This window comes from Stenella coeruleoalba, assembly GCF_951394435.1.
Source record: "Stenella coeruleoalba genome assembly, chromosome: 18".
NCBI classification, from domain to species: Eukaryota; Metazoa; Chordata; class Mammalia; order Artiodactyla; family Delphinidae; genus Stenella; species Stenella coeruleoalba.
Window position 1 is genome coordinate 48,777,344 of NC_137164.1, and position 23,138 is coordinate 48,800,481.

General features: G+C 39.5%; 1 protein-coding gene across 4 annotated transcripts in view; it reads left to right on the forward strand.

The window, feature by feature from the left end:
* LMO7 (LIM domain 7) overlaps positions 1–22,536 on the forward strand; it is a 202,668-nt gene extending 180,132 nt beyond the window's left edge. For 2 of the 4 annotated variants that reach the window (XM_079903484.1, XM_079903485.1), the window contains 14 exons: positions 751–938; positions 2,177–2,237; positions 3,917–3,973; positions 5,827–5,852; positions 6,733–6,837; positions 7,803–7,895; positions 8,309–8,562; positions 9,473–9,538; positions 11,641–11,693; positions 13,809–14,022; positions 16,872–17,150; positions 19,059–19,167; positions 20,283–20,385; positions 21,746–22,536. In XM_079903484.1, the coding sequence (XP_079759610.1) occupies positions 751–938; positions 2,177–2,237; positions 3,917–3,973; positions 5,827–5,852; positions 6,733–6,837; positions 7,803–7,895; positions 8,309–8,562; positions 9,473–9,538; positions 11,641–11,693; positions 13,809–14,022; positions 16,872–17,150; positions 19,059–19,167; positions 20,283–20,385; positions 21,746–21,768 (1,631 nt within the window). In that variant the 3' untranslated portion in view covers positions 21,769–22,536. The remainder of the gene's footprint in view (positions 1–750; positions 939–2,176; positions 2,238–3,916; positions 3,974–5,826; positions 5,853–6,732; positions 6,838–7,802; positions 7,896–8,308; positions 8,563–9,472; positions 9,539–11,640; positions 11,694–13,808; positions 14,023–16,871; positions 17,151–19,058; positions 19,168–20,282; positions 20,386–21,745) is intronic. The other 2 variants (XM_079903486.1, XM_079903483.1) reach the window with 2 other exon arrangements.
* Positions 22,537–23,138: the final 602 nt, after the last annotated feature.

Below are 23,138 nucleotides of genomic sequence, written 5' to 3' on the forward strand. Positions count from 1 at the left end.
TTCTAAATTGGGAACTGGTCTTTGGCAAGTGGTTATAACAGCTCGCTTCAATAACGTTTTCTTCTCTCTTCGTTTCACTTTTTTATTTTTTGGCTTAAAGATGTTTTGTGGTTATGTCGAGACAAGTCTTGAATGATGCTTCTTTGGATGTTCTGTCTGAAAGCTTTTCACTAGCAAATTTACTGAATTCTGCATTATTTATTGACTGATTTATATGCTGGACTGGCTTTGAATGCACACATCAGCTGAAGGCTCTTGTAATTATATCTGCATTTGGAAGTCATATGATGATGTTGAATATTAAGAATTACACCATGGTTTCACTTCCTCTACAGCATCATGACTGTAACTGGTATAAGAGAGAGCACAGTAGGTCAATATCCCAGTTGTTCATTCACGAAGAACTTTCGATGTACATTTCATTATTGTGTTGCTTAATTGTTGAGGTTAGATGGGGAAGGGCGTTAAGCCTTCCAGACCTACCAACTTATGATATCAAAATATAATACCCAGTCCTGGTTTACAGAAAGATTCAGCAGATTTGCCAGTCTTTTCACTATTAACATGCTCTAACCCTCTGTTTTTGGAAGGTGATCTGTTGGTAAAAGGCCTAAACTCTTCATTTCTTTCACACACTATCTGACTTGTTTGTCTTCTGTGTGTGTATTTTGTATATGTACATTCAGTACTTCGTTCTTTCAACTTCAACATTTACGTGTACTCATTTCTTGATCTTCGTGTACCAATCAGACTGGGGCAAAGACCAGCCTTCCCTGCCATTTACACGGCATAAAACCCTCAATCTCACCAGTATGGCTACCAAAATTATAGGTTCACCTGAAACAAAGTGGATTGATGCAACTTCTGGAATTTACAGCTCAGACAAATCTTCAAATCTATCAATAACAGCTGATTTCTCAGAAAGCCTTCAGAATTCTGTAAGTATTTCGAGAAGTGGGAGTATTTGGGTAGAGCAGAGCAACTATAGGAAGTGTGTTTGTGGGGGGAAAGAATCTGCTTTCTTTGAACAATTTTGATGCTGTTTTAAAAACAGATAATTGAATAAGGTAATTTATAGTAATGAGAATAAAATATATTTTTGAAAATCATAAGGCACTACTCATTAATAATTTAGAGTAATAGTTATATAATGAAAAAAATCAAAAGACCCCATAGTGATGTTTTGTAGGGTTTTTTTTTTTAAACATACATTTATTTATTTATTATTTATTTATTTATTTATGGCTGTGTCAGGTCTTAGTTGCAGCGGGTGGGCTCTTTGTTGCAGCGCGTGGGTTCTGTAGTTTTGATGGGCAGGCTCAGTTGCCCCGTGGCCTGTGGGATCTTAGTAACCTGACCAGGGATCGAACCCACATCCCCTGCACTAGAAGGTGGATTCTTAACCACTGGACCACCAGGAAAGTCCCTGCAGGTGTTTCTTACCAATCCTTCATCATTATACCCCTCTCTCAGATCTTTGTGAATGTGAAGTAGTTAATTATGTAAAATTATACACTATAACTTTTCTATGCTTTCCTTAGTCTTTACTGGTAAAATAGATATAGTAATTGTGTGCAGTTTTAAAACCTCATGAAGCAGTTTTAGTCCTTGTGTGGATGAATGTGATGGGTAGATTTACATATGTGGTTAAGAGATACACAGTTACATTAATTGATTTAAAATAATTATAATGTAGAAAATTTCTAATTATCAAAGTAATAGTTAAATTTAAATTTGCAAATAAATGTGTTTATATTGACTCCCTAGATATAATGGCTGTTATCCCAAGATGCTCCCTTTCATGTAATAAGGAGATCCTGCTACCTTGTATAAGAAAAGTTTAAATGTTAGAGAATCCTATATGACTGTGTTGCTTACTCATGAATATAAACCGAATGGACCAATGATTATTTGGCCCATCATGTTTCTTGGAAAATTAATGACTGATTGAGCTTAAAGCTATTCATGCTTACAGTTGGTCATTAATTCTTCCACAAATATTGAAGAACAATGAAAAAATTATGTTTCTATTATATGTGAAAGGCTGTAAAGAATATATTAATACTGTGAAAAATTCATGTCATTAGAAGATATTTTCACTAATGAGAAATGCATTATTTAAGCTTGAAGTCCAACTGGAGAGAATGTTGTTAACTGGCATTTTTATCCTTTCTAGAATACTGAATCAAAGGAAATTAATGGAATTCGTGATGAAAGCAATACTTTTGAATCAAAAGGTAAACATTACCATAATAGCTTACATTTATAATATAGGAGAAGTCATTGCACTCAAGTTCTGCTACTATAAAAATTAATATCTGTGAGTGAAAGCAAAACTGATCTACTGCAAGTTGAAACTCAGAGGTTAGCGCATAGATCCAATTGCAGCCAGGTGGAAGGGCATTCAGTTCCAGTGTTGAATAGTCCAGGAACTGCAAACAAAGCTTTGGCAGCCTGTCCAGGAGCTTTGAGTGCCTGTGTGTCTAATCCAAATAAGAAAGACTGGTTTTCCCGAGGCCATCAGCCTTCTCGCTATGGTGTGCTGGCAAAGGGAATCTTAGTTAAATACGAGGTTTCCTTTCTCCCTTTTACGTTGTGAAAGGGACAAGCCTGGAAGCAGCTAGTAATAAGGAAATGCCAGTGGCAGTAACAGTTGTTAGCAGAAGTGCCCATCTGTAATGAAAAAGCAGACATAGCATCTAGGGAAATTTTGCATTATGGAGTCATCACTCCCTTCCTTCTGCTGTCTATCTACAAATAATCGAGCTACCGCATGCTGTGTGCTATAGCTTAGGCACACAAAATAAATAAGAAAGATCTGGTCCACATAGACAGGGGAAGAAACCCAAAGAGGATGAAGCTTCTCTTAGCATGAAACTAGACTGCCGGGCACAGATCTGGGTTTTCTCAGTGGTTTGGTGGTTTTGAATCTGCATTTGTCAGTTCATAATACCTTACGTCAAAATCAAACCAAATTTATAAATTTCCCTTCCTTTATTGATTATTTATGTATCTAATTTCTGATAATTATGTGACTATATTTTAATTGTTTGATATTGCATTCTTTGACTGCTTTTCTCTTCATGATATTTTAATCTAAGATGTGCGGGTCCCGTTCTGTCTGTGTCTCAGCAGAGCACTTGTTAGTGACTATGGGGCGATACACAGGCCCTGTCATTTGAGGGTTTTGTTTAGATAAGTAAATATCAACTAGTGTCAAATAATAATTACATTTGCATTTTATGAATAAACTGAAGTATAATAATCATTTGCCATAATCTTGTGACAGATCTGTAGAAGTCAGAATATTTTCTTTTTTATCTGATTGAACTCTATTTGCTTTATGTAAAGTTAGGGGCTATAAGATCTTGGAAACTAGGGCAAAATAGTCTAGTCAGAAGAATATTTTAATTTTAGCATTTGGGTTTTTTTTAGAATTGTTCTCTGGATATTTATTTTCTTGTCCTCCTCCCCATTATTTTTAGTTCCTTTTTTACTTACTAGTACTATGAAAAATCTTAGTTACAAACAATTCTTCCTGTACTAGAAAAGATTTTGAATTGATTAACCTAAGCAAAAACATTTTAATTTCCACTTCCCTAAAGGGGTGTAATCTAGCACGGAAGATGTTACTTCAGCTACTTTGAAACTGTGATGCTACCTGCTAAAATGTATTAATCAAAATATTAGTTCCTTTTACTAATTTGAATGTAGTATAGACTACTAAAACTATGTGTGTCTTTGTGCATTGAAATAATCCCTATCTTCTACGGCAATCAGTTTTATCATTTTAAAAATAATATTGCTACAGAATGGAAAGATGTATCAAGTATCGTTTAGTTTTCCAGTGGTGAGAGAGTAAAATGAATGACATGGTATTGATGTGTTTTTTTTTGTGTTTGTATTTTTCAACTAGCCTCTGAACCTATTTCTTTGAAAAACTTAAAAAGGCGATCACAATTTTTTGAACAAGGTAAACTGCCAAGCTAACAATTCATGTACTTTCATGGAATTGTTCCCACTCTCCACTCTTTTCCTGATAGTCTGTGGTGCTGGGCACTGAGCCTCTTCTATTTGGCCATCATTATGACCAAGCAACGTAACCCATTTCCATTCTTTCCCTAGGGTCATCAGGCTTTTCTTACAGTTCATGGGTCTACCTCTGTGGTAATGGGTCTTTGTGTGTCCTTTGTATACCTCTGAAGTTTTTGTTTTTTTTTTAATTAAAAACATTGAGATGCTGTTTAAACACACACTACTTGCCACTGGGTGACAGTAAGAAATGAGGAATTTCATTTATGCCTTACTGCTTCCTACAAATTGCATAATATTAGATTACACCAACATACAATTGGCCAACTTTTAGAGTCAAATTTTGGGTTTTGGAAAATGCTCTGAATAAAGAACAGAGTTGTTGATTGCTATTGGGATGATGGCTTTGGAGTGTTAATAGGACCGCTCTGTAAATTTGGTCACATCTGTAAACAAGTACATTTTGAGATTCTCTTTGTTGGTGTAGTCGGGCAGTGCTGCGTTACAATGTGCCGTGCATGTGGCATTTCCTCCCCTTTCACGTTTGTCTAATGCTCTGTCTCATGAATGCAGTTTGAACTCTGTGCTTTGCGGTCAAGAGCTTAAAAGTAATATCCAACATTTGAGATGCAATGGCACAGTCAGTAGGGGGTGTGCTGTTGGTGTCTAAAATGTTATTATTTCTTACTTTTAAGATTATCAAAAATATTTCCAAACTTGCCTTATAACATGGTACTTACTGGATTTGTGTATTTTGTGTTAATCTATTCGTAGTCTTTGTTGGTGAATTAAGATTTCTTTTTGACCGTAAATAGAAGTAGCTTACCAGCTCTGCATGTACAAGGGTCCATTTGTGTCAGTGTCCTTTGTGTTTTTGATAATTTTTGTTCAACTCTTGTTATTCTATGGTAATTTAATTGAAACTGTGTGATATGCCTAGCTCAAATTGGCTAAAATAAAGCAATTCCTTTTCTTTCTCCATTTTCACGCACTTTTCTTCAACAGACTATTTTAGGGAAGAATATTTTCTTAAATCTCAAAGCAGTTTTCTTAAAAATTTGATTGTGTAAGTGAATAATTTATTTGACAGCTGAGGTTTCAGGAAAATTTAAAAATACAGCACGGTAGTGTTTTTTATGAAATTTGCTTACATGTTTATAATCATCGTACTACATAGAGGCACACACAATTATGTAGGCCCCATAAGAATAAAAAGAATAACGTTCTGCCCATAGGGTTACACATGAAGTCTGAATATTTTGTGTTTCAAATAATAGGAGTGGAAAGGGAAATGTTTCTTGAATGTGTTTGTTGGTGGCTTATTTCAGAAAAGTAGCTCCTTAGCAGTAAGGCCTGAAAAATGTGACTTACACCTGTCACAATGTAATTGAATAGCAGCAAGTAAAAAAATTGGGTTTGGTAGATGTTGTAATATTTGAAATTCAATTTTTCTTCTATTAGGCCAAGTTATGAGAATACTATCCACTTTATTAATAAAAGAACCCTGAACCCTTAGAAATAAGTACACCAGTATCTCAGCTCTAGCACCTAAAGATAAGATGAAACTTTGGCATCCACTGTTTCTCTTCTTTTTACTGACTTTGAATTTGGAAGATGAGTAACAAACAGATGGAACTAAAGAGAGAAATGTACTGTTGTTTGAAAAAACTGATGTCACTTAGTATATTGGCATAGAGACAGTTAGTGATACAACTTTCTGAAAGGAATTATTTCATAGAAATGAAGATTTATATTGTTTTCTTTTTCTTTCCTTGCCCACGTGCTGTAATATAGGAAGTTCCGATTCTGTGGTGCCTGATGTAAGTAGTATTCATTTGGTTTTGGAATAAACAAGGAGGCCTGGGTGGGACTGAATTAGCACACAGTAGCATCGCTTACCGTTATTTTAAGCTGCATGAGAGTTTATCCAGGAGTATCTTTCCAAGATAAAGAGACCTATTTTTTTTTTAATTGAAGTATAGTTGATTTACAATGTTGTGTTAGTTTCTGGTGTACAACAAAGTGATTCAGTTTTATATATATATATATATATATATATACACACACACATATTGTTTTTCATATTTTTTCCATTATGGTTTATAACAGGATATTGGATATATCAGTAGTTCCCTGTGCTATACAATGGGACCTTGTTGTTTATCCATTCTATATAAAATAGTTTTCATCTGCTCATCCCAAACTCCCAATACAACCCTCCCCTGCCCCTTGCCCCTTTCCCCCTTGGCAACCACGAGTCTGTTCTCCATGTTTGTGAGTCTCTGTTTCTGTTTCGTAGATAAGTTCATTGTGTAAGAGACCTATTTTGATATATAAAGCCCACCCTCCTTTAGTACAGCGTAGGCCAAGGGTGATATGAATAATTTATGTATGCAAAAGTACTTCGGTAGGGCTTCCCTGGTGGCGCAGTGGTTGAGAGTCCACCTGCCGATGCAGGGGACACGGGTTCGTGCCCCGGTCCGGGATGATCCCACATGCCATGGAGCGGCTGGGCCCGTGAGCCATGGCTGCTGAGCCTGCGCGTCCAGAGCCTGTGCTCCGCAGCGGGAGAGGCCACAACAGTGAGAGGCCCGCGTACCGCAAAAAAAAAAAAAAAAAAAAAAAAAAAAAAGTACTTCAGTAGATGACTTAATGAAGTAACATATTCTGCTTTGCACCTTTTCTCTTGTAACTCGGCAGCTTCCAGTCCCGACCATCAGTGCCCCGAGTCGCTGGACGTGGGATCAGGAAGGGGAGCGGAAGCGGCAGGAGAGGTGGCAGAAAGAGCAGGACCGCCTGCTGCAGGTAAAGCAGGGTAGTGTGGGTCAGCAGGAACACAGTTTGCTTTAACAGCTTTTCCTGCTCAGTGTCAACCTACATTAAGAAGCAACTTAAAAAAAATTAAAAGCCAATAACCTCATAATTAACAAATCTTTTGATATGTAGCACATTTTTAAAAAATAAATAAATTTATTTATGGCTGCGATGGGTCTTCGTTGCTGTGCACGGGCTTTCTCTAGTTGCGGCGAGCGGGGGCCACTTCTTTGTCGCAGTGCGCGGGCTTCTCGTTGCGGTGGCTTCTCTTGTTGCAGAGCACGGGGTCTAGGCGTGCGGGCTTCAGTATTTGTGGCATGTGGGCTCAGTAGTTGTGGCTTGCGGGCTCTAGAGCGCAGGCTCAGTAGTTGTGGCGCAGGGGCTTAGTCACTCCGTGGCATGTGGGATCTTCCCGGACCAGGGCTCGAACCCGTGTCCCCTGCATTGGCAGGCGTATTCTTAACCACTGCGCCACCAGGGAAGCCCCTGTAGCACATTTTTTATGAAATACTTTTCCATTTTGAAAATTTCCAGAGTCCTCCTTTTAAAATTATTTATTAGACCCTTTGTATATTTTTAGAGTATATGGCACCATCGTTTTATGGATTTTCCTATGCATGAGAGGTGTAGAGATTTGTCAGGACCTCCACCTGCATAAACTGTGTGCTTGGTCCATTGCGCCGTAATTCAGTGCCCCTTCCAGTTAGCTAGGGGCGTCGATGAATTACAGCCACAGTAAAGAGTGGATATGGGTTCAATTCTGAATGTCTGCCCTTTCCCAAGTCTGTATTTTAGCTCAGTATAAGCTATGATCTACTTTAGGGGTGCAAATCTGATTGGTTAAACCAATATCTCTGTCTTTAAAGATGGAGGTTGAGGGTAGAACTGGCAAAACGCAAATGAGAGATTAACATCATTAACCTATTAACTAATTAATATGCCATCTCATCTTGTAGGAAAAATATCAACGTGAACAGGAGAAGCTAAGGGAAGAGTGGCAGAGGGCTAAGCAGGAGGCTGAGAGAGAGAATTCCAAGTACTTGAATGAGGTAGTGTTGGCCCACGCCCTCTTCTAACTTCTCTACCTTGTTGGTGAAATTCGCTGTAAGCTGGAAGCTACCCCGTTTCACCTGGCTTTTGTCACACATTCACCTGTGTAGTTCTCTGAAAATACCAGGCTCTGGTTTGTCAATTTCACTGTGACGTTTCAGCCTTTCTCCTAGCTTCTCTGTTGTATCACTAAATAATCCTATCACTAGGCTCGAAGTGCATCTTCCTCTTCTGTGTTACAGCTCCACCACCCATGTGTGATTTTTGTTAGTGATAAAACTTTTAACGTTATTTCAAGTGGAATTCTGGGCCAACTACAATAAGTATCATTTAAAACTGAATATAGACGTATCTGTGCATAGTACAGAAATGCACAGATTCAGATGGGTTTCTTTTCTCCCTGGTCACGTAGGAGCTAATGGTCCTAAACTCAAACAGCATTTCTCTGACCACACGGGAGCCTGCTGTGGCCACCCGGGGCGAAGAGTCCAAGGCACCTGACAGCGAAGGAACCTCGGCAGAGGAGGAAACGAGGCAGCAGCAGCAGCAAGAGAAAGACCAGGAGCAGAAGCGGCGCCAGGCAGAGGCAGAGGCAGAGGCAGACGAGCAGAAGCGCCATGCGGAGAGAGAGAGGGAAACTTCTATCCAAATATACCAGTACAGAAGGTCTGTCCCCACGGCCAACGGGCGCGTGTGCTTTTTCAGTTGATCTGACTTGGGTGCCTCTGAAGTGGGGAATGGATACAGCTAACTGGTCCCCCTGCTCCCTGCTATCCGTCCTCCACGCAGGGCCACACAAGCAGAGGTGAACCTTTTTCACTGTCAGTGATCCTGTCACCTGACTTCCCTCCTCAAAGTTCCCATATGGCTCCCTGTCACGTTACAACATCATCCAGAGTCCTCGCCGTGGCCCCGATGGCTTGAATGAATTGCATCTCGGCCTTCTTGTCCACCCGGCTTCCAACCACTCTTCCCCTCACTTGGTCGCTTACAGTCACACTGGCCTCCTTTTCCTTCCATGAAAATGTCCGACTGACTCTGCCCCGGGACTTTTGCATTTTCTAGTCCCTGTACCTGGAGAAGACTTCCCTCACGTGTTTGTGTGGCTTACTCATTTTCTTTAAGTCTCTGCTCCAGTGTCACCTTCTCAGATTTTGCAGAATACCTCATCAGAAACACGTCTCTTCCCCCCACCCTTTCTCTCTGGTGTGCACTCGCCTGCTTTACATGATGCATTTATTTGCTTGTCTGTTAACCTGCCCCATCCCACTAAAATGTATTATGAGGCCAGTAAGTTTGTTTTGTTTGCTTCGGTAGCCCAGCCCTGGAATAGTACCAGAACATAGCAGGCACTCAGTGTATGTTTGTGGAATGAATGAATTGCAAATGTCTGTTGGCGGTAGTAGGTCTGTTTTCTGTAGGGATGGATTGAAATACTTCTGTATGTTTAGTTTTCAACTCAGAGACCATTCTCATAAAGAGGCTGGAATAACATTACTTTGATATCCATTTCTTAAACTCTGGGCAGGCATTAAAGTCTAATACTTTGAGCATAAACTCTTTTTCCATCTTTTAGGCCGGTTGATTCCTATGACATACCAAAGAGAGAAGAAGAATCTTCAGGTTTGCTTCCTAGTGACAGGTGTGTAGAGCTTTAATTGTAATTTGGTTGGAGTAATTGGCCTCTGAAGAATATTTGAGGTCTTGCCTAGATGTTTCGTAGGACTGCTTTAGCGCCTGCTCTTTTGTGGGATACAAAGATATCCTGCTGGTTGATGTTTGTATCAACTGGCTTTTGCCGTGTAACCAACTGCCCCTAAACTTAATGACTTGACTTACGATTTCGTGGGTCAGCATTTTAGACTAAACTCAACTGGTGGTTCTTTTAATTGATTGGGTCCCTAGTGCATCTACCACCAGTTTACTAAGCAGTTCTGCTTTGGGGAGTTGACTGGCCGTCAGCAGGGACAGTGAGAACAACTAAGCCATGTGTCTTTCAACATCCAGCAAGCCAATGCAGTCTTCTGTACATGGTGGCTGGACAGAGAAAAGAGAGAGAATTAAAGAGAGAAAGCGTGCGAGGCACCTTGCAGTATAAGGTCTGACCTGGTGCACCATTGCTTCTGCCACATTCTGTTATCTAAAGTCACAAGGCCAGCGCGAGTTCACGGAGAGGAGAAAAACCCTCTCTCTTTGTGGGAGGAGCCACAATGCAAGGGTAATGGACACAGAATAAGACTTGTGTTCATTTTTGCGATCTACCTGAAGCTTTATTTTAAAGAAGTTATAAGCAATGGCATAAGCTTACCAAAAGTTCCATGCGGACATCTGAAATGAGAATTGTAGCCTTCCTCTTAGTTTGATTAGAACTACTAGTCAGTTTCAGGGAATGAAGATAGGATTTCAGATACCTGAAAAGTTATATATTTCCTAAAACATTAAATTTAATATTTTAAAAGAATTTAAAAAATGCTTTGCACTCTTGAAATCACTAAGGACTTCTGAAAAGTCTGTCTATATATATATCCAGTGTATGACCATTAATCTGTGTTTTCACAGCTAAAATTTCTCCTTTAGGAAGTTCACCTTAGAAATAAGGAAGGGCTCATCTCTATAGGCAATCAGGATGACTAAATAGGGCTCAGAGTAGATAGGGAAAAGAAAAACAACATACATAAAGGTACTAATGGGCTGACATTAAGCTAGACAAAAAATTCTAGTGATGGATAACCTTATTTATAATGAATGTTTCTGGGTAACTTTAGATCATTAAAATGTGTCTCTCTCTTTTTTAAAGCTATGATTTATTTATATATATATAAATAAGCTTGATGTATGTGGTTCATTACCTTGAGAAAATAAGTAGATTTTAGGGAAAGGAAACTTAAGGAATCCTGGAAAGTATGAAACGCTCGTAGGTAGTTGTGAAAAAGCACGCCCTAGAGGCATTAAGGAGCGTAGCTAGACACCATGCATTAAAAATATTTTCTTCTACCTTAATACAAATGAAACCCTTCATGGATGTTGCCAACAGTTGTGATATAGTGTGTGTTACACATAATTATATGTTGTATTGATTATTATAAACGTCTGCATATACCTATGTATGACAATGTATATTATTATTGTATAATATATCATTATTCATTATTATTACTAGTATTTGAAGTTATTGTGCTTAGGAGAGTGAGAAAGAGATGAGCATGGATTGGTATATGGCCCCAAGGTTTAGGCCTTTTCAGAAGTTGCCTATGCCAGTGTGCTCCAGTACCTCTTTGGAATGCTAGGATAACATTTGGTGAGTTGCTGTTTCAGAGTAGGACCCTAATGCCCCCAAAGATGACTTCCTGACCCTCGGGCAGCGTGAAGGAAGTGCTGACAGTCTGCTGTTAGGTGATCTGATGACAGATGCTTTGTACAGCCTGGGAAGATTGATGTCTGGAAGAGAAGAGAGTCAAAGTATTCAAGCTGGTCAGAAAATCATAGGCTTTAACTGACATCAACTTGGAGAGGATTTTCACATGCTTCTGTTCCTAGCATCAAGCTCTTTTCTCTTTAGAGATGTCTTGTTTTCTGCTAGTTTGTGCAACATGAAAAATGCCTTCATATGAAAATACATATGGCTCTCAACAGACATGGGAAATAAATCAGCTGCTTTAAAAAGTAATCTTTTGGGGGTTCTTACTTCATAAATATGAAAAGGATGTTCTTAATGAGATGTATGTAATCTGTTCTGTGTTTTAGGAATAAATCCAGATCCACTACTGAACTGGATGATTACCCCACAAACAAAAATGGTAAATGTGAATTTTTTTCAGAATTCTTCCGCGCAATTGCTTCGTTATGCTATTACACCCTATGATCAGTATTTTTAAGGTCAAGGTATTTCAGGTTGATTAAGATTACGTATTTAAAATACAACAGATTTTTAGCACCCCTTCCCATTTGTGTATAAGAACAAAATTATCTTGTGCTTAATTTGGCTTTATTTTATGATGGAGGGAGTACTGCAAGATTAAAATGATTATAAATAGCTAAGGAAATCTGTGGAAATTTTGCAAAGTGATGCTGATACGATTTTGTATAGTGAATTTCATCTTGCCTCCAAAGAATTGGGACAGAAAAGTTTTCTGCAGAGTACCAGGGAAATTGTATATAAACCCGAAATTGCATATAAACCTGAAATTGGACATTTAAATGACAAGATTCAAAAAATTCAAAATGGGGCTTCCCTGGTGGCGCAGTCGTTGAGAGTCTACCTGCCGATGCAGGGGACGCGGGTTCGTACCCTGGTCCGGGAAGATCCCACATGCCGCGGAGCGGCTGGGCCTGTGAGCCATGAAAAAAAATTTACAGCCCTCTGTGAACAAAACAACATCCACAGGCCCCAATGGTCTGATGGCAGCTCTGGTTAAAGCTTGTAGAATTTACAGTTTCTAATAGGTTCTGTAATCACCCCTTTCCCCTTAACACAGAGGACCTTCCATCGTCTGGTCCTAGTTTAACTTTCCAGCGTATTTTGCTGTTTTCCCCATTAGGGGCCCTTAACTATAACCAAATTGTTCTCTCTCTCATTTTCCAACTTATCAGATGCTTTCTGATCTAGTTCCTCTGCTCTCACCTGTTTGGATTTCCAGTTTCTTCTCCCCTGAATTTGCCCCTAAGCACCATTAAAATTAAAGTTTAAGTACTTGAATCTGCCATGAAACATTTTTAACCTGCAGTGATCATATTCTCTCTTGAATGTAAACATGGGACCTGTTAGTAATAACAAGTGTGACTCTCAGAAATAGTTTTGTTAATATTTGTGACTAGTGTTATTAATCTGGCTATTCTTCTATGTATGTTTTCTGCCCTTTACTAACTGTAAGCTCTTGTATAGCACATGGTAGAGTTATTAAATATTTTATTGAAAAACTTGGCTATGCCAGTAAGGCATCTTTAAAATAGAAAACATTTTATTCCAAATCTGACCAAATTGATAAGCTGTGTGCATACACCAATGTAAACATAGGCGTGTATAAGAAACCTTTGGTGGCCTTGTTCATTGCTTACTGGAAGATAAACTAAGGCAGAATGAATTTTGAAAGAAAGACAATAGCAGTGAATCTGGAGAGCAAAAGAAAATAAATCCTTAGATGAAATTTTCTAATCCAAATTGAGATGGGGAGGATACATCAAAGTTAGGGATGTTTTACCCATATCAGGAATTAATCAGCAAATCCAAGGAGACAACGCCTTCAGGATAAAACCTGACTTAATTGTCACTCATCCAAATTATCGTTCTGTCAGTTCCTTTACAGGAGATACAAGTCTGATAACATTCCTTGCTTATCATTTGGATTACTTGGCTAGTTTTCAATTTCACAAAAGCCATTTCGGTCATTGAATATGCTCTCATTCCTATGATTTGGTCATGACTTATTCTGTGACTTATACCGTGAAGACTCGAGCCATGTTAGCTGGAGATGCATGCGTTTCTGTCTTCGCTCTCTCCGCAGGGGGAGTGTATGTTTTTTGAAAGAACAGAGTGCCCTGTTCCCTTGCAGAGTTGTCACAGCAAGCATTCAGTGAGCAGGTGCTTGATTGATTTTAATTTAGGAAGGAAGGAAATAGTGGAAGAGAAACTTTCTAGATGAGCAGTTTGTAATGTAATACTGCTGAAATCAAGGCTGGTTGTCTCCTTTTTAGGCAGCCCTCTGGAATGCCTCTGGGTGTGGAATTGGAATTTCTAGGGACAGGAGACTGTTCCTTTATGTTCTGAGGCAGCAGTCTCATTGAGAATTGATAATGTGAGCATATGTGCCCAATGTCACTTTTTTTTTTTTTTTTGCTCCACTGTATTTGAAGATTTATCCACTATGCCTTTTTTTAATGTGCTAATCCCAGAGCTTTTGATGTTTTTAATTTAGGAAGCAATAGATATTTAGACCGAACTGGGAGCAGTAGCTCATCGCAGAAAAGCTCCAAGAAGGAACAAGTCCCATCAGGAGCAGAGTTGGAGAGACAGCAAATCCTTCAAGAAATGAGGAAGAGAACGTCCCTTTATGATGACAACAGCTGGATCCGACAGCGCAGTTCCAGTGTCAATAAAGAGCCTATTTGTCTGCCTGGGATTATGAGAAGGTGAGAGACATCTTCGGAGTTATTTCTCCTTCTGTACTGAGGTGCAGATATTTAATTTCTAGACGTGCTGGCTGCTTTGGACAGGAGAGATGTCATCATTTCTTTTCTTATGTAAGATTTAGTGGGGGAAAGAGAAGGAGAGCAGATGTCATTGGGCACTTGTCACAGAGCACTGATTAGTGCCAGACACGTGCCAGGTGCTTTGTCTACATCATCTCACTTAATCTGGAAGGAATGTCTTGAGGCAGGGGTAGTAATTCTGCTTTTCCGTACGAAGAAGCTGTGACTAGAGCAAGCAATGCACTTGGACAAAACCACACGGCTAATAGGTTGCCAGGCTGCCTGTGGAGCTCTGATGTGTGATTCAGGTACTTAAATAATTGATGTGCTCTTAGTGCTTCCGTGGATGACGCTGAACCACAAAAAAAAAAAAATTAAACCTCTGTTTATAATGAGACAGTGGTTAGATTGGAATCATGAAAGTAGTGTTCACAAAGTGTGGACACCTAATTTTTGTAACTTAAAGGAAAATACAGAGATATCAATTAATTGGAGATGAGAGGATGAACTAAACAGATGTATCCTGGGTAAGTGAATACTGAAGCTACTTCTATTTAGTATTCCCACAGCTGACCAACCGAGGAAAATTACTGACAACACATTACAGACCAAGGGCTAATTACCTCAATGTAAAAGTAACTCTTGAAAATGAGTAAATAAACCCTGACAACTTTATAGAAACATAGACAAGTGATATGAGCAGATAGTTCATAGAAAAAGAAACAAAGTCAGTAAGCATATGACAGATCAACACTTCTCCTAAAACAACAGTGGTATGCCTCGCTGGTGGGATTTGTAGAGTTAAAAGGTTGATTAAATCTAGTATTGATTAAATTAACTTAAATCTAGTATGGATTGAATCTAGTATTGATTAAATCTAGTATTGACAATTGTATAAGGAAACAGGAATTCTTGTTCCCAACCGGGTGGGCAGTGTTTTCAGTGTTTATTAAGCAAAAGTTTTTGCGTATACCCCGTGAGCACTTGAGTTTCTGACACTTTATCTTCTGGGTATATTTGGATAAGTATGCAAAGATAGTATTGGCAGTAGCAAAAAAGAGAAATAATCAGAATATGTACAAATAAGAGTGTACTTGGTGCTCATTAAATAAATAGTGGCACCCTGATAAGTAGAATACTATACAACTATTAAAGAGTGAAAGAGACATCACTCTATAATATGCCACCTCAACAGTGAGTAGGTTAAAATAACAATCACTACTCTCAAAATTCTGAGCGTTGGCCGGGCAGGTCTTTGCATGTATTGGTTGGGGCACTTGGCAGCTGTAGTCATTTCGAGCTGCGGTTGGCAATTTGTTTTGCACGCAGGACCGGATTGTAAATAATTTAGGCTTGGTAGGCCACCCAAGTCTGCGTCATGTATTTTTTGTTGTTTTTTTTAATGACTGTTTGAAAAGATAAAATACCCTTAGCGCATGCATTTTTCGTATGCTGGCAGTGGGCTATAACTTGCTGACCTCTGATACTCCACCGAGAGCTCAGCTGGAGCTATTGGTTGGGAGCTGCTGTTCTCCAAATAGGCCTCCCCACATAGCTGCTTGGGTTGACTCATAACCTGGCACCTGGATTTAAAGAGGAAACCTTGCAAGAGGTATAAGCCCTGATGTGCAAGTGCTTATCAAACCTCCATTTGTCTCATGTCTGCTAATGTCCCATTGACCAACATCTCGCATGGCTAAGCCCAGAATCAGTGGGAGGGGACCACACAAGGATGTGGATACCAGGAAGATGATCCACTGGGGGCCACCAAAGTACCTTCTATCACCTGAACTGACATGAAGATAGTTCTAAGAAAATGCATATTACATGCAATAAAGCAAGTTATGAAGAATATGAGTTGTAGAATAATCCCATTTGTTTAAGCATGTTAAACATATGAACACATTACATATGTATATAGACGTGGTTATCCGTACATATGTAAATTTGTATATGTATGTAAATATATACTTGCATGTGTGAGGAAAGAGTCTAGAAGGATACACAGTCAACAGTGGTTACCTCTGGGGATTAGGGCAGGTAAATTGTAAGTAAAAGTGTATATACCCTGCTGGATTGCTTGGGTCTTTCTCATCATGATGATATAATACTTTTATAATTTGAAAAAAATACATATTTCAAACTTGGGGTAAGAGAGAAAGTTTTAAAAGTCATAACAACAAAATTGACCAGGTAGGAAAAAACCCTCATAATTTGGAGTCAATCTTTGTAGGTCAGAATTAATGTCAAGTACATAACGATCTTATTTACAAAGCAGAAATAGAGACACAGACATAGAGAACAAACGTATGGATACCAAAGGGGAAGGGGATGTGGAATGAATTGGGAGACTGAGACTGACATATAAACACAATTGATACTGTGTGTAAAATAGATAACTAATGAGAACCTACTGTATAGCACAGGGAACGCTTGCTCTGTAGTGACCAAAATGGGAAGGAAATCCAAAAAAGAGGGGATATATGCATACGTATAGCTGATTCACATTGCTGTACAGTAGAAACTAACACAACATTGTAAAGCAACTCTACTCCAATAAAAATTTAAAAAATTAAAAAAAATAAATGAAGGTTAATTGAATATGAAACATCATGATGCCTTTGATGAAAAGGAACTTTAGCTGTTAAAGGTAATTTTATATGTAACTGGCCTTGTTAGATTCATACCTGCTTATAAAATACATGGATATTTTAATGACTGTAATGGTGTTAAGTGGATTTCTAGTTGAATGTGTTCTATAACTTGGATGAACCCTTTCCGTGTTTCAGAGGTGAATCTCTAGATAACCTGGATTCCCCGAGAGCCAGTTCTTGGCGACAGTCCCCTTGGCTCAACCAGCCTTCAGGAGTCTATGCCACTTCCTCTGTCCAAGACTTCAGTCGCCCCCCACCTCAGCTGCTGTCCACTTCGAACCGTGCCTACATGCGGAACCCCTCCTCCGGCGTACCCCCTCCCTCAGCGGGTTCTGGGAAGACCACCACCCCGTCCCCCATACTGCGCAGCCATTCCCCTGCGGTTCCGCAGCCCGGCTGCCAGCCACGCAACAGGTGAGGCCCTTTGGGTTTTCCCTCTTCTTCCCTTCGTCTCAAGGGGTTGTTTTTCATTAAAAATTTCCCAAAATCTTGTCCAAGATTTCCAATGAAAAAAGAAAAACAAGCCTTTTTGAGTGTGTCAGTTTCAGTGTTCCTTTCCCAGATCAGTTCCTTGCTATCTTTCCATGCCAACCCAAGGGCATTTATGGATGTCTTATGAAGCCATTGGAGGCCTTTAAAATGTTGACTTCACTGCCACTGCCTCGTTTACTTGGGCCTGTGGTCAGTGTCTTAGATGCAGACGGACCTGAACAGTTCTCACTCTGGAATCATAAAAATATACAGTAGCTCAAGAATGCATGACAAATTGATGAGTAAAAGCAGTATTGTAAAATGTTTGACTGTTTTGATGAGACTGTAATATAAAATCATTTTATAGGAACTGAGTATGAAAGGAAAGCATTATAACCCAGACCCATCGTCTGTGGAACTTTGAACAAGCTGGCTTAAAAAATCCTTAAGTTAGATATGGCATTTTGGGTTTTTGATTTCCAAGACCACTGCTTGTCTCTTATCTGGTTTTCCAACATCTTACTCAGACTACATCAACTGAATTCTGCAGGTCATATGCTGCGGGAACTGTGTGAGAGTTATAATGGTGGGTCTTGGCACTTGCCTTTTGGTATGGGTCAAAGCTCAGATTATCAGCCTGTGTTGGGGTGCTATATCTGTGTAGCTTCTCCACAGATCACTGATGCTTCACAAAGCCACATACAGCAGTGTTTCTGTTGAGACCTGAAGGGAGTGCTACTGGCCTGTGCTACTTTTCATCACTATTGAAATACTGAAAAGTAGAAACACAATGATTAATATTGGGATTTTTTTTTAAGCTATCAACTAAAGGATTTCATTCGGAGAAGATATTTTTATCTAGCTAAAAATGTTGCTTGTGCCAGGATTTATAAAATGTGTATCAGGGAGCTTAAATTAAGAGAAGAAGAGATGAGGATTTTTGGTAAATTTGGAGGGAAGATAGGGACTGCAGAGTCGGGGAGAAGCCAGAGGAGAGAGTACCTGTTTCCTTACTGAGAACCCTGCCCTTGGAAAGCAGAAAGGAGACGGGGCTGTGGACTTCTCTGCCCTGAAAAGGTCTCTAACTAGAGCACGTGGTGCTCTAACGTGAGGCACTCAACAGCTATGCCCTTTCCAATGTCACTGAAGTGCTGTGCCAGTCCAGTGGGATGCAAAGATAAGAAGTAGCCTTCACCTTTCGGCCTGGGAGAAGAGATAAGCCTTGTAAATAAAGCAAAGTAGAAACTTGCCTTACCTATCTAAATGGTAGCTGTCAGGCAGTTTTCATGTCATTCTCCGCAGAGGCAGCCCTGTAAACCAGAGGTACAGTCAGGAAAGCACTGATACTTCTGTTGACCTAGAATATCAGGTGAATGAGAAAGAGGTTGAGAAAATAAGGTTGAGGTGGTAGGTTGAATAGACTTGCAACACCTCTCCGAAGCGGGGCTGCTCTTTCGGTGTTCGATGAGCAGAAGGCATGATTAGAGCTGTGCCTTGGAGGGTTTACCTGGCAAGATGATGTCGGCTGCATTAGAGGAGGGGGGACTGTTGCCGAGTACAGATGCGGTCTGAGGGTGATAGCACCGCGAAGTGCAGCATGGACTGATTACACGGAAATCCTTCGTGTATGTGACTAGGTGTCAAGGGTTCCAGAGCCGTCGTGGAGGTCCATCAAGGTACAGTATAATCAAGGCATACTTTGGTTGGCTGGTGAACGTTTTCCTGCCACAGGTTTATAAAATAAAGAGTTTCGTAAACTATGATTCACGTTAATACCAGAGTGTGATTTTTAGATAAGAGCTTTGAGCTACTCGGATGAAAGCCACCCTTCCATTCTCGTTCTACGTCTAGGTCGGTCAGTGGGAAGCGCATGTGCTCCTATTGTCATAACATTCTGGGCAAAGGAGCCGCCATGATCATCGAGTCCCTGGGTCTTTGTTATCATTTGCATTGTTTTAAGGTGAGACTGAGCCAGACAGCCTACAGGCCCGCATTGCTTTGCTTGGAGAGAGCATGGCTTCTTGCAGCGCTGGGTGTGGACCTGCCACTAACAAGCTAGGTGCTGCCTCTGTTGGTCTGTGCTGCACTTTGAATCACAAATGGCCTGCTACTGCTACTAGGTTCTCAAACCTGAACCTGGCTTCAAAACTTAAAGCCGGAAGCACTATGCACTTCCTATTTCCAATCTAAGATTCTATAAGTAAAATTTACCGTGCGTAAATGCTTTCTCTGACATGCTGCCACGGTTATTAACAGCATGGGGACATGAATTATAACAGTGTCCAAACCCTAGCTTTGAATAGGGAGAGTATGAAAGGAAAAATAATGTATTTTTACAGTTGCACAGTCTGCTTGTACCTCAGGGGCTCTTGCACATAAGAAAGAAGTAGGGCTCTATGACTCCCTTAGTTTGCAGTATGTCTTTAGAGACACATCTGTTTGATTCTTGAACTTGCGTTGGGCCAGAGAGAGAGATTCCGGTGGTTGATCCTGGAGTCCTTTAGAGCTCAGCTTGTTTAAGCTTGTCTATCTCTGGCTTGGGTTGTTCCTAGGCATAGCAGAATGAGTCAAAATTATTAGTGTTTGAGCACATGGAACCAAAATACCCGGCCTTGAAGGGAAGGCACTGTGAGTGAACCTCACCGAATTGGTGCTGGGGGGAATGCCTGTGGTGACCCACCCCAGGGCAGAGAGCCAGACACCCAGTCTTGGTGCCCTTCACCCGTTCCTTCCTGTGGTGCTTTATCCTCTCCATTCCGCTGGGAGAAAGGAAGATGCAATTTCTTTAAACCAATCAACGAATCATTTCTGTTCTTTTGGTATATTTAGAATGATATCTTGGCTCTTAAAATTGGCTTTATGAATTCTTTAATGTCTCATCTGGCAGGTTTCCTTTTCATCTAATTATCTTTGGGCCTTTTTTTTTTTTCTTCCTTTGCTGAAATGTATCTAAGAGCTTAGAAGCTGCATTTTGCTCAAATTTTTTTTTTTTTTTTTTTTTCTGGGAGTGCCCCAAGCTTTCTTGAGCTAAGTGTGGACGTTTCCTGTTTTTGCTTTTTTTTGTTTGTCTCCCAGTGTGTGGCCTGTGATCGTGACCTCGGAGGCTCTTCCTCAGGAGCCGAAGTCAGAATCCGAAACAACCAACTGTATTGCAACGACTGCTATCTCAGATTCAAATGTAAGAGAGCAAATCAGGGAGAAAATTTCTTGTCTTTTACGGAGACCACGGGTTCCCATGCATTTCCCTGAACCTGCCACCAGCTCCCCTTCAAGCTCCCTGCCCCAGAGCTCCAGGCTTCAGGAATCTCAGAGTATCCCCTTCAAAGAGGGTCCGGTGAGCGGGTCAGTGGGTCAGTGCTCAGGATTCCAGCCACACAAGGGTGGGTGTGGGACCAAGGAACCAGAGAGGGATGCGTGCCAGGAGTCAGGACGGTGTGCTGTGCAGTCTGCTGAGTCTGGAGAAACTTCTGATGACTCAAGCATAAAAACCAACCAAGACCAACAGTCAAAATGAATCTTCTGTATAGACTCTCATCAGTTTCTTGGCTAAGAAACTCTCATCATTTTAGCTGATTTCTATTATTTACTAATGGGGTCTGATTATGTGATTTAGAATATGACCAACTTTAAAAACCGTGGTTTAAAAAGGTAATAAAGAATAGTCAGCGTATGCTTTGTTACTCTATAATCATATGCTATCAAATTATACAATAATTTAAGCATTAATTCTGATGACATAGTGTTTCAGTGTCATTTTTGGAAAAATTGCGTTTTTCGAAAACTTCACATGCTATTCTGTGTCTAAGCCTGTTTTTGCCTGTAAGTGTGTTATAAACATAGGGTAGCGTAAGTAGATTGCATATCGTTTATAGCTACATAAAGACAACCATTCCTCCTTTTTATATTTTGAGCCTTGATGCTGGTAACATGTGTTTCTTCCTTATTGTGAAAGGGTGTTTGTTACAAGTGGTATCAGCCAAACCGTATGCTTTTGAGCTCTGAGGTATTTATATGGCCTTTATGTGAAGAGTGCTTTGGAAATGGCTTCAGCCCAGTCAACTCTCTCTTATCTGTCACCGTGTTTTGAGCCTTCTCACCCCGTTGGTCCAGACCTTTCCTGGATGCCAGCACTGAGGTGGGAGAGTGTCAAGGCTGGGCATGGAATGGGGAGGGAGTGTGTGTATGTGTGTGAGCTTTCCTCTCTTTAGTCAAAATTCCAAAGCCAAATATAATTGATTTTTGAACTCATCATGGAAAAATTGCCCATGCCTTTTCTCTCCTCCAGTACAAATAATAGAGAGTTGAGTGTAACTTGTTTCTATATCAGCAGTTAATTTTTACTCCATTTTTTTTGCAAAGAAAGACTTGTAGAACCCAGAGGTGTGATTTGCCCAGCTTTATCCTAAGTGAGTAACAGGGTAACTCTTTCTACCTCATGGGGTCATTCTCTGAACGATTCCTGCTATGTATCCCAGGTGGCGATATTCGAGTGTTTCTGAATCTAAGCGCTTTTCTTTCTTCTCTCCTTGCCTGATCAGCTGGACGGCCAACCGCCATGTGATGTAAGCCTCCACACGAAAGCACTGTTGCAGATAGAAGAAGAGGTGGTTGCTGCTGGTATAGATCTATAAATACACGTTGTATGTCCTTTTGCTCTCTTTTTTAAAAAGAATAATACTTTTTCTGGCCTCTTTAGATTACATCAGAGCATTATAGTCTTGGTAGAACCTGTATTTTTGTTGTTTATTTATAAGAAGGTAATTATGTGTGGGGAAAAGTGCAGTATTTCCTTTTTGAATTCAGCATTATAAAAGCACAGGGGAAAAATAAGAACTTCAAAATATTTTTTTGATGCTGATAATGATCTAGTTTGACTTTCTAATGGTGTTTTGAGGAGGGTTATTTTATTGTTTTTTTTTTTAAGTTTTGGAAACATTATTTGAAATAGTTAATATAAATATGTAATTGCATTTGCTCTGTTTATTATAATGTATTCTAAATTAATGCAGAACAATACGGAAAATTTCACTAAAATCCACCCCCAAATTTGCTTTCTGTATCCTTCTTTTCATTTATGTAATATTATTAAATTTTTTTTTAGCTTATATGACATTTTATTTGCTTGATTAGGGGAGCTCTATTTTCTTCACCAGAATTGTCACTAAGCAATTCCCAGTAGAAATTGCTTCTTTTCATTCATGGAAAATCATCATGGTTTGTATGCCAGAAGTTTTCTCCAGAAACTAGTGAGCCTTTCTGTTCAACTGCATTTGTAAATAAACTTGCTGATGCATTTAAAGAGTGGTTCTTTTTCTTCTGTGTGTGTCTGTGTTTGTCTACCTTCCAAGCCTTTTAATTTTGTTTCAGTGTGTGGCTTTTCTTGATACTATGTTTTATTTAGCATATTCACTGAGGAATAAATTGACATACAATAAAATGCACATATTTAAACTGTACAGTGACAGGTTTTGACATGTGTATATACCTATGAAACTATGACTGCAATCTTGATATCATTTTTCCTGAAAAATTTTAACAAGAAACTTTATTTTTGATGGAAAGTTGTTTTTGAATGCAATACGTTTTTATGGTGAGAGGTGAAGTGAATGGTGAATTGTTGGATGATGTGCATAGAATCTTTACATATTCTTTTACTTCCTCAGTGATAAGTTTAGAAAATCTATAGGATAAAAAAAAATCTATAATGTTTTAGAAATCTGGAGCGAGAGTGCAAGAACGCAAGACTTTAGCATGTTTTGAGCAAAAATATAAGCTTGCTTGAATCCTTTATAATAAGGAAACTGGAGTGGTTAATTCTAGGATATGAGAACTGTACTGGGATAGGTTAGAAGTATATAAGAAGCTGTAATGTGGGAGAACATAAAAAATTTAGTTCCAGTTTTTATTTTTGTTTAGTATTCTTTATTTCTG